At 40.6% G+C, this 11,524-nt stretch overlaps 4 protein-coding genes across 4 annotated transcripts in view; all 4 read left to right on the forward strand.

Moving 5' to 3' along the window:
* Window positions 1-1,799, forward strand: part of LOC115731842 (rust resistance kinase Lr10-like) — a 65,953-nt gene extending 64,154 nt beyond the window's left edge. Inside the window, exon 3 of the mRNA XM_048281828.1 lies at window positions 652-1,799. Coding sequence (XP_048137785.1) covers window positions 684-1,799 — 1,116 coding nt within the window. The 5' untranslated portion in view covers window positions 652-683. The remainder of the gene's footprint in view (window positions 1-651) is intronic.
* A 2,797-nt stretch (window positions 1,800-4,596) lies between these two features.
* On the forward strand, window positions 4,597-5,911 carry LOC125315841. The gene is made up of 2 exons (XM_048281829.1): window positions 4,597-5,446; window positions 5,903-5,911. The coding sequence occupies exons 1-2, from the start codon at window positions 4,622-4,624 to the stop codon at window positions 5,909-5,911; spliced, it is 834 nt and encodes a 277-aa protein (XP_048137786.1). The 5' UTR covers window positions 4,597-4,621.
* A 177-nt stretch (window positions 5,912-6,088) lies between these two features.
* On the forward strand, window positions 6,089-7,026 carry LOC125312557 (rust resistance kinase Lr10-like). The gene has a single exon (XM_048281994.1). The coding sequence runs from the start codon at window positions 6,118-6,120 to the stop codon at window positions 6,880-6,882; it is 765 nt and encodes a 254-aa protein (XP_048137951.1). The 5' UTR covers window positions 6,089-6,117; the 3' UTR covers window positions 6,883-7,026.
* Window positions 7,027-10,017: 2,991 nt separating this feature from the next.
* On the forward strand, window positions 10,018-10,809 carry LOC115731217 (classical arabinogalactan protein 9-like). Its single transcript, XM_048281830.1, has 2 exons — window positions 10,018-10,206; window positions 10,312-10,809. The coding sequence occupies exons 1-2, from the start codon at window positions 10,018-10,020 to the stop codon at window positions 10,807-10,809; spliced, it is 687 nt and encodes a 228-aa protein (XP_048137787.1).
* Window positions 10,810-11,524: the final 715 nt, after the last annotated feature.

An 11,524-nucleotide genomic window follows, 5' to 3' on the forward strand; every position in this document is an offset into this window, starting at 1 on the left:
CGACGATCTTAGAGAAGAAAGAAGAGAAAAAGGGAAATTTTTTTAAAAGAAGTTACTAAAAGTAAAATAATTAAAAATACTAATTATTTGATACTTTTTTCTAGAAAAATTATTGTCATGCCAAACGGTAGAAATCGTTTTTTAGAGCATTTTCAGACTTTAGCCATACGACAGAAAATTTTGTCATTTTCTTGGACAATGGTTTCTGAAAAATATTTTCCAAAAATGCTATATTTTCCACGAAACAAATGGAGCCTAAAAACGAAAAGCAGTGTTTCTCTAGATTTGTCGACCGCTAACAAAGCCAAAGGAGTTTCTTGTATCGTCTATCATCTACGTAAAAACACGAGGATTGTTATTTTCACATATTTGTAAATGCACGCATCGCACCTTCTCATATTGTTTTGGACAAGATTCAACTTGCACAGAGTAGCTTGCTACTACTCTGTTTCCTTGGTGACTATTGCTTTCCAAACTTCTTTTACTTCAGTTCCTTTTCACACCATTCGCTCCTTCCACAGGCGTCCTCGACGATATTGCATTTTGGATTGCTTGGGATTTTACAGTACCATTAGGTAAGCCGCAATTATCTTGTTCTTACAATGATAATGAAAAGAAAAACTTATTCTGACATATCAAACTTTTCTTTAGTGCTTTTCTGTGCAGTGAAGTTTGTAATTGGGATGCCAGTTGTCGCGATATTTCTAATCTACACATACAGAAGAAGGCACTTAGCAATGGACAAGAACATCGAAGAATTTTTGCAAGCTCACAACAATTTTTTGCCCATAAGGTACTCTTACTGGAATATTAAGAAGATCACCAGAAATTTTAAGCACAAACTAGGTGAAGGGGGATATGGCTCTGTATACAAAGGAAAGCTCAGAAGCGGCAACGAAGTGGCCATCAAGATTTTGAAGCAGTCCAAGGCCCATGGCCAAGATTTTATCAGTGAAGTGGCTACTATTGGAAGAATTCACCATGTTAATGTCGTGCAACTCATCGGATTTTGCTTTGAAGGATCGAATCAAGCTCTCGTGTATGATTTCATGTCAAATGGATCTTTGGATAAGCACATTTTTGCTGAGGAAGGTGATCTTCATTACATGAAACTATATGAGATCGCTCTTGGGGTGGCCGGGGGAATTGAATACTTACATCGGGGTTGTGACATGCAAATACTACACTTTGATATCAAGCCTCACAACATTCTTTTAGACAAGAATTTCACTCCGAAAGTTTCTGACTTTGGACTTGCGAAACTCTATCCCATTGATCATAGTATAGTCTCATTGACTGCCGCAAGAGGGACATTGGGATATATGGCACCCGAGTTGTTCTATAAGAACATTGGTGGTGTATCTTACAAAGCGGACGTCTACAGCTTCGGGATGTTGCTCATGGAAATGGCAGGGAGAAGGAAGAATATAAATGCAAATGCAGAACACTCCAGCCAAATTTATTTTCCATCATGGGTGTACGACCAAGTCGGTGAAGGAAAAAGTTTCGAAATGGAAGAAGTTATAGAAGACGAAAGGAAGGTGATAAAAAAGATGATAATAGTTGCACTTTGGTGTATACAATTGAATCCCGACCACCGGCCTCCAATGAGCAAAGTCTTGGAAATGCTTGAAGGAGATATTGGTAAACTTCAAATGCCTCCAAAGCCGCTTTTTTACCCACCGGATGTGCCAAATAACAGTGACAAATCTGAGATGGAACTAGAGACATTCACGGCTTCATCAAGTGTTCCAATAATTTCCACTAGTTTTCCTTTTGGTGATACTGGTGATGTTTAGAGAACCATGCACAATTTGATTGGAAAAGTTTTGTGTATTTGTTATATATCCGCACAATCTAGTATTATCTAGGGAGAGACTTGAGTTAGTTTAGTCCTCTTCTAGCTCTTAGGTTACTGTAATGTTATTGGATTTCATACAGTTTTACTCTTAGCATCCTCCTCTCAGAGAATGAACAAATTGGTAAGAGAGCAAGGACCAAAATGGTGGGGGAAGGTGACGGCGTTGAGAAGCTTTTCCTCCCTCATTACGTGATTTAGGGTAAAGTCCCACGATCTTGCTACATTTTTTTTTTTTTTTTTGTGGTCGACGACAGTGCTACTGTCGGCTTATGGTTTCTCTATATCAAGAATTGCTGATTTTGTCTTGTGAAGCAGACATCATCTCTTTAGAGAAACAACTTTTATCAAAATGGACAAGGTCGTAGATGAAATATTCAATGAAGCTTATATTTGGAAGAACACATATTCCATTTTAAAATTAGTATGAAATTGTTGACAAGTAATAGATCGAAAAATTAAAATTTCCTCTTAATATTTATTTGTTGACTGTAGCGCTTTTAATTGATGGGGTTGTAGAATTTCGGAGCACTTTAATAAAACTTCATAAACCTTGCTTATGTAACCGACATCAGCCACGGAGGGAAGGGGGAGGAGGCAAACAAAAAGTCACAAATCTCCATTACATAGAAGGGAATCCCATATCGAATTTCATGCTCGAACTTCTTTTTCAGAAAAAAAAATATTCTATTCTGATCCATGTCAGTTTTCTTAAGGTAAATTGCAAGACCTTGTATTCAATGGGAAACATGTAAATTGCGAGGATGCAAACTGATGACGCAATCTTATCTTACCTTATACGGTGTAACTTCGTTCAAAATTCTCGAGTAGAAAATCTTTTTGACTCCATATTTCATCACAAGTTTCACTCCCCTTCAACCTAACGCGCTATAAGAATCGAGTTGATAATTCTTTAAATTTCCTAAACATTTCCTTTTCACTTTGAATCAAATTTATGCAATCCTTAACTATCAGAGTTCATCAAATTTTAATTTACATGGATTCAATTCGCTTCAAAGTTTGTGTCGATTCTTAAAACAGCTTTCATGTTATCTTGAAAAGAAGAATTAACACCATAAGTATCTCTGAAAAATGTGGAGCAACTTACCTATCTAAAAATGGGTTGTCAATTGTGATGTTTTCTTTCCAGAAATAGATGGCGATGATGCTGGGTTCTACTTGCTATTCTTGTAACATTCTTGACTTGATTGATTTATTGACACGGGATTTTCAATAGACGGCCCCAAGTCTTCGTATTGAAAATCTTTCTCTTTCACCACCGTTAAATTCGCATCCCATACTTGTGGATCCTCCACCACATATCAAGCCCTAGATTTCAATTGCTCCCAAGCTGAGAGGGACATGATTTTTCAACTCAATTTCACACCAGTGTACCTTGTTATCTTTGGTCTTTCTTGGTGTGCTGCTAGGTTCACGTACTTATAATGCCCAGAACGAACGGTCGTGTCCTCAGGATCCCACATGTTAAAGCAACGAGACCAACTTGATGATCAAGCCATCGAGAAGTTGAACGTATTTGACGGTACTAAACCTAGATTAGACATCACTGAAATCTCGTCTAATTGGCAGCCACAATGGTGCCTCTACTAATTAAATGATCCGCCGTGCATTGATCCTCAGATTAATTTTATCACTACAGATTGTAAGATCACCGGAGATCACTACACATTGTTGGAGTGTCAAGCGCTTTCAATTGTGGACATTTGTCCATGCACAATACCAGCTATCACCTGAAAGGACATATTCATCATCAAGAAGACCGAGGAACAATTATTCTCAAATAGATCTGCAAAGGCGTGGCATCTTCTCATAATATTAATAGGTGTCATCGGCAACTTCATTCTTTCTCCGACGTGGCTTGACGCAGGTTGGGCTTTGGAATGATGAATTGCAAGACAACTTAAAATGAGGTAGCCATACTACTTTGATGGCGGAATATAACCATGGCAAGGTAAGAAATCATATATGTGCAAGATTGCAGCCATCATGAAATGGATTCATGGTACTAGGTCAAAACTGAAGTACTATGTCGTGACATGGACATGCAGTAAGAAGTTTCAAGCCAAGCTAGATTTTATTCTTGTCTTGCTCCTCAAAGCCAGATACCAATTTTCCTATGGCCGTGACTCGTGGGGCAAAGAAAGAAGATGGAGGAGAACAAGTAGACGAAGAAGGAAGATTGTGTATCAGAAGGAAGTGATGGGGAGAGAGATGGATTTGTTTGTTGACTTTTGGATTTTCAGTGGGTGTAAACTTCCAAGATGCGCGCGCTGTACATGGAGGTCATTAAACGGGGGTGACGTATATTTGACTCCAACGTCTGTGGACAATGTTAGAAAGTTTCTGGGAATTATTACTTATCGTTCCAGAATGAGAGAGGAAAAACCTCGTTTGATTAAGTTACAGCAAGTATTAAGTACGTAAATTATAGCCGCTATTGTCAACATTCTTAACGAGTGTCGAGTCTCGTGGAGGACGCGCTAATTATAATTGTATCAATGTCACATCCTTGTTTTAGCTCAAAAGCAAGGGCTACCTAAGGCACGGCAAAATGTCTTGTAACTAATTAAATCTAAAAGCGAGAAAGCAGAATTCTCATGAGCTTTCAAAAATCAAATCTGCCCATTTTTCCTATTTTCTTACTTTGAAACTCTTTGTTTTGCTCAATTTTCAATAAAATAAAGTGGTCACGCTACAACCAATTCTTTACCAATTTCTCTTTGCCCGAAGACAAACAGTGGCATGATTAATGCTCTCAGCTCCATGGATATCTGTCAAGCGTTTCTGCCCGCTTTTGTTCTATTTCTAGCAATGACTACTAGTGTCGAGCCGAGTAATCGACGGAGCGCTTCATCCTGTGGTGACATTGGCAATATAAGCCACCTGTTTTCACTGAAAAGCAACCCAAACAGATGGGGTATCGATGGATTCGACTTGACTTGTGAAGATAATCGCACTGTTTGGTACTTTTCTGATAATCGATTATATGTGCAGTCTATCGACTATACCGCTCGCCGAATCAGGTTGGTCGACGATGGGCTGCAAAAGGATAACTGCTTGTCTCTCCCCCATAATTCATTGCTGGGCTATGGGTTCAATAGCGTTGACAATAATGGAAGTACACTGGTCATTATGAACTGTTCAAAGCCAGTTAGTTCTCCATTCTACATCGCTACTGGTCCATGCATCGAGGGGTCTTACTCATCCAGATCCAACACATCATTGAATTGGAACTTGCATGCTTTGCTCAATCCAAAAGCATCGGATGTTAGGGATTTTTGCAACATTAGCAGGTGGACATGGACAGATCATTTTGCGGTTGGACAACGCATTAACAGTAGCTCCTACAACAACGAGCTAATCCATAGCATCATGACCGATGGATTTGTTTTCAGCTACGTTAATTGGAAGAACACTTTTTTTTGCTACTTTGATTTCTATAGCTACTTTCATCTCCGCAAAATCTTTTTTTCCTTTAGATTTTCTATGAGTAGCATCAACGGAGGTCAGGTTTGCGGATACAAGTACTACTGGGGTGGTAAGTACTGCTTTCTTCTGCGAATCCAAGTACTCTTATTCTGTAGCATAAAAGAAAAAAAAAAGGATTTGCGACCAACCACATGACTATTTTTTTGTTGGCATAGACTTTTTTTTTTCATTTTTTATTTTCTTAATTAGTTCTTTAACTAGTCACTTGACTAATAATCTAGGAGACACTCGTTAACGATCCTTAAAAAATTGTACTCATGTATCGATAGGAGGAACAACATAATTAGTTAAAAATGAAAAGCACTGTTTCTCAAGATTTGTTGACCGCTAACAAAGCCAAAGGAGTTTCTTGTATTGTCTATTATCCACGTGAAAACGAAGCTTAGTATTTCCATTTATTTGCACATGCAAGCATTCCACTTCTCATATTCTTTTGGACAAAATTGAACTTGTACAAAGGAGCCTGCTGCTACTCTGTTTCATCGTGACTTTTGCTTTCCAAACTTCTTTTCACACCATTGATTCCTTCCACAGGTGCTCTAGATGATATTGCTTTTTGGACTGCTTGGGATTTTATGATACTATTAGGTAAGCCACAATTATCTTATTCTTCCAATAATTATCAAAAGAAAAACTTATGCTGACCTATCAAATTTTCTTCGGTGCTTTTTTGTGTAGCGAAATTTGTAATCGGGGCACCATTTTTCGGCATATTTCTAATCTACAAGTTCAAAAGAAGGCACTTGGCAATGGACAAGAACATCGAAGAATTTTTGCAAGCTCATAACAACTTTTTGCCCATAAGGTACTCTTACTCGAATATCAAGAAGATCACCGGAAATTTTAAGCACAAGCTGGGTGAAGGGGGCTATGGTTTTGTATACAAAGGAATGCTTAGAAGCGGCAACCAAGTAGCCATCGAGATTTTGAAGCAATCCAAGGCCCATGGCCAAGATTTTATCAATGAAGTGGCTACTATTGGAAGAATTCACCATGTTAATGTCGTGAAACTCATCGGTTTTTGCTTTGAAGGCACGAAACACGCTCTCGTGTATGATTTCATGTCAAATGGATCTTTGGATAAGAACATTTTCACTAAGGAAGGTGATAAGTTTCTTGATTGCAAGAAAATAAATGAGATCGCTCTTGGGGTGGCGAAGGGGATTGAATATTTACATCGGGGGTGTGACATACAAATACTACACTTTGATATCAAACCTCACAACATTCTTTTAGACAAGAATTTCACTCCGAAAGTTTCTGATTTTGGACTTGCGAAACTTTATCCCATTGATCACAGCATAGTCTCAATGACTGCTGCAAGAGGAACCTTGGGATATATGGCGCCCGAGTTGTTCTACAAAAACATCGGTGGTGTATCTTATAAAGCGGATGTCTATAGCTTCGGGGATGATGCTCGTGGAAATGGCAGGCCGAAGGAAGAATATAAATGCAAATGTGGAACGCTCAAGCCAAATTTATTTTCTGCTATGGGTGTACGACCAAGTCAATGAAGGAGAAAGTGTTGACATGGAAGAAGTTGTTGAAGAGGAAAGGCATGTGATAAAAAAGATGATAATAGTTGCACTTTGGTGTATACAATTAATACCCGACCATCGGCCTCCAATGAACAAAGTCTTAGAGATGCTTGAAGGAGACATTGGTAATATTCAAATGCCTCCTAAACCGCTTATTTACGGCTTAAGTACACCCCAAGTGCCATAAGTTGTGTACGGCGCTCACTTTAGTGCCAAAACTTTCAAATCGATCATTTTAGTGCTAAGTTTTTGTAACTTCAATCACTTTAGTGCCAAAACTTTCAAAACGATCACTTAAGTGCCAACTTTTTTTAAAAACAATCATTTAAGTGCCAATATTTTTAAAAAACGATCACTTTAGTGTCAAATTTACCGAGCCACGTCATCTCAAATATTAATAAAAAATAGCACGTGTCGAATTTTCAGCAAGCCACATAAGCTCTGGCACTAAAGTGATCGTTTTTAAAAGAAGTTGGCACTTAAGTGATCGAAGTTACAAAAACTTAGCACTAAAGTGATCGATTTGGAAGTTTTGACACTAAAGTGAGCGCCGTACACAACTTATGGCACTTGTGGTGTACTTAAGCCGCTTATTTACCCACCGGATGAGCTAGTTGACGATGACAAAGTTGAGATGGAACTAGAAACATTATCAACTTCATCAAGCGCTCCCACAATTTCTGCTAGTTTTCCCTTTGGAGATAGCAATGATGTTTAGGGTATCTTTTACAGTTTGATTGCAAGTGTTGAGGTAGTTTAGCTTGCCAGTGATTAGATTTTGTCTCGTTCTAGCTCCTAAGTAACTGTTGTGTTATTGTACTTCATATGTAGTTTCACTCTCTTGCATTTTCCTTAAGAGAGCAAGGACTAAAACGGTGGGGAAAGTGGACGGACATTGAGAATTTTCCTCCCTCAATATGCGATTTTTGGTAATGCCAATTAAAAAGCTAGTTATAACCCGCGATCTTGCTTCTTGACGTGCTGCTACCGGCATATGGTTTCTCGGGATCAAGAACTGCTAATTTTGAATTGTGACTTCAATTGCAGACGTCCGCTTTACAAAGTAGACACCAACTGTCTCCTCGATAAACAACTTCTATCGAAATGGGAAAAAAGAAGGTCTTAGATAAAATAATTCCATGAAGTTCATATTTGAAAGAATTCATATTCCGTGCTAAAAATAACATGCAATTACTTTCTGACTTCCCTAAATTAGAAACGCATCTTGATCATTAAAAAGACAACATTGGTTCACTGTATCAATCTACCGGAGTTGAATAGAAGTGGAGATGAAAAGACATGTCACTAGTTTGAAGTGATTGCACCAATTGTACGCACCAATCTCCAATCCACATCAATGGCTATATGGGGTTGCTTTTGTCTTCGATAATTCTTGAAGCATGTCTCCCTCATGATTCTGGCCAAGAGCCATATCCCCTTGTCTGCCCCCGTCCGTCATTAGGGTTTCAATAGAGAAGATGTGAAATCTATATTATCCGATGGATGGAAACGCATCGTTTATGGAGGAATCTGGCACCATCACCCATTATGACATGTGCATGTTTTGATAGGACGCTTCCCCAATAACGCGATGGATAAACACGACCTGTATCGCCGAAGAAAGTATCTACCTTGTGCTTCCTCCTCCCATCACAGGATATTTCTTTTGTGTAAATTGATGAAGGAGGTTGCGATCGACTTATCAATGATCCCACGTTGTCAAAGTAACTCGACCAACTTGATGAAATCAAGCCATCGGAATGCCGAACGTATTTTGACGGTCTCAAGTTTAGATTAGACATAACTTAAATCTTGTCTAATTGGAAAGACACGGCGGTGTCTCCACTAACTAAAAATTTAGGATGGATTAATCCTTAGATCGTTTTTGCCACCGGAGAACACTACACATTGTCGGAGTATCGACTGTCTTCACTAATGGACATCTGTCCCTGCACCTTGCCAATCGTCACCGAAAGTCACGATCTATCAACCACGACTTGACAACTTATGAAGGGGAACACCTATATAAGATGAAACACTCACAGAGGTGAGGGGTTTCAGCTGATCTTACTCCTCTTGCGCAATGGAGATCCTCAATTTTCTCTCGTACCGGCCTTAATCTGAATTCTGTGATGCAGGTTGATTCGGTGATTCTTAATTTTTTTCATTCTTTTTTTCTTTTTGGGTCAAACCAAACGCTGATTATTTAGTTGTGGATCAACAGTTTGGTGACGTTTGTGGAGGGTCTCCAAAAGGGACGTTGGCCCCTCACCATGGCTGGGCAGCAGCGGCATTGAACCTGCCATGAGAGCATCTTCCCCTAGGCTTTATGAGTTCAAGGTGTTTGCCTTTTTCCTGGTGAGATTCTGGCTCCGACTTACTTAGGAGAAGATTCAAAGTCATTTGTTTCATCCTTAAACTCCCGAAGCCATTATGAAGTGTTGATATGTACGTGTGAGTAGTGCTAGAGAAGTCAAGAATTGATGTGGTATTAAGGAGTTAATATATCCTAGTTGGCCCATAACATATTGGCTTAAGTTTTTAAGTGCATGTGAGTCTATCTGTATATGTTGATAAACTTAGACTCGGGCTCCCACTTAGCGATCCGCCCGGATGAGGTGTAACGCCCTGAAAATTGGGCGATCAAAATAGTAAAATCTAGTTTATGGAACGATTAGAAAATTTTAATTTGATGCCCAAGATCAGATATTAAGAAATTAGAAATCGAAAATTGGAAATTTCCGGGATTGTTCTTCGAATTGGAATAAATTCCAATTAAATGAGTAATCACGTCCTAAAATTAGAAAATTTCATATTAAGCCTCGCTCGGGCTAAATTGACTCGAATTCAGGTTAAATAACCCTCCGTCGGATTTCCGGATGCCCGAATTATCTAGGATGTGAAATTACCAAAATACCCACCTTATCATCTCAGCCCCTTAGTCAATTTCCAGAACTCTCTCTCCCTCTCTCTCGACAGAACATGTCCCCCCCACTTAACCGACTTACCTCAGCTCTTCTTCTCCCCCTTCTTTCTTTATTTTAGGCGATAACAACAACTGAAAACCGCCACCACACCATACTAGTACACTCCAAGAATACCACCGATGCCATGGGACCACTGCCGTGCTGCCGGAGTCGCCGGAAAACCGGTTGCAAGAAGCCTTCCCGACTTGCCCTGTTTTCCGCCGAGTTTGTGCTGCAGCCGCTTTCCGCCCCTATTCCACCGTCTGCAGCCACCACCATCAAGTCCTCCGACCACCTCGACCTCCCTCCGACCTCCCTCCGACCTCCAGCCACCGTTTTCGACCGTTGGTAGCCGCCGCGAAGCCACAGGAGAAGCTGGAACAGCCCAAAATCGACCCTGCTCTGTTTTGGGCCCCTGGAGTACCGGTTCTGTGTTCAGCCCCCATCCACCACCACGCCGCCTTTCTCCTCCCACCTCCGGCTACCAAACACTCCCAACACCCCCTCAAACTTTGGCCACCAGCCCCGCGACGCCCCGTCGCCGCCAGAGCTCTGGAACAGCCCCCAACACCTCCCCTGTTTCTGCTCCCCTGCACCCGCGAATCTGCCTGCACCGGTTCTGCTTGCTGCTGACGCCTGTTCCGGCCACCTCAAGCCACCGCCGACCACCTCCAGCTACCTCACGGTCCCCCCAAGCTTCCTGTCACCCGCCGCCACCTCAACGCCCGCCGGAAAAGCCACCACAGCTGCGAACAGCCACCCCACCGCCTACCCTGCCCTGTTTCTGCTGTGGGTGCCCTATTTTTGGGCTGGGGCCGAATCTGTTAGGCCCAATTCTGTGGGCCCACGAGCTGGGCTGAGGCCCAATTTGTTTGGGCACGAAGTTGGGCCTTATATTAGGCCCGTGGACACATTAAATTGGAAGTTGGGCCCGTAGTTCGAGGATTTTGGTTCGCGATCCGTTCAAGTCCAAAGTTCGTGCTGAGGATTCTTCGAGATCGTCGTTGGGTTAAACTCGCGCAATTAATTGTGAGTCGACCTCTAATCCTTGGTTAAGTCATTAATTACGTTCGGATTAGTTTATTTAGATTATTAGGTGTTTAGATAACTCGATTAGGGCCGGTTTAAGTTAGAAAATTGGTTTAAGTTCAATGGCCCTAATTGGTTAAGTTAGTCTAATTAGTTAGGATTCTATGGCTAATTAGATGAGATTGATTGATTGAATGATCGTTATTGATTGGTCGAGAGTGAGCGATGGATTAGAGACGAGCGTTCGATCAATTGACTAATAGAATCGGTTAATATTAAATTATCTCTTGAATCGAGCTTAAATGTGCATAATTCGATCAAATATTCATGATTCAATTGATTGACTTGCTTGGATCGATCGTTTATATCGATTGTCCGATTGAATACTTTGATTGACTATTAATGGATTGAATGTTCGATTTGAGGGTAAAATCGCCCCGTGATGCATGCAGAGATCAGTGCATAATTTTGTGCATTCATATGACTATATTTGGCATCAATTGCATGTATTGACGTGAAAACGGCCTTGGGTCAAGACTTTGTGCACGGCTATGCGAGCATCCGCCTATAAGGAAAATTGATTAATTGGCTTGATCAATTGGCATACTTGTGTGGCCATGTGA

Source organism: Rhodamnia argentea, chromosome 7, assembly GCF_020921035.1.
Source record: "Rhodamnia argentea isolate NSW1041297 chromosome 7, ASM2092103v1, whole genome shotgun sequence".
NCBI classification, from domain to species: Eukaryota; Viridiplantae; Streptophyta; class Magnoliopsida; order Myrtales; family Myrtaceae; genus Rhodamnia; species Rhodamnia argentea.

Coding starts and splice junctions, on each gene's coding strand:
- LOC115731217 (XM_048281830.1), top strand. CDS start 10,018: ATGGGACCACTGCCGTGCTGCCGGAGTCGCCGGAAAACCGGTTGCAAG. Junction 10,207..10,311: donor CCCTCCGACCTCCAGCCACC/GTTTTCGACCGT, acceptor TTCTGTGTTCAG/CCCCCATCCACCACCACGCC.
- LOC125312557 (XM_048281994.1), top strand. CDS start 6,118: ATGGACAAGAACATCGAAGAATTTTTGCAAGCTCATAACAACTTTTTG.
- LOC125315841 (XM_048281829.1), top strand. CDS start 4,622: ATGATTAATGCTCTCAGCTCCATGGATATCTGTCAAGCGTTTCTGCCC.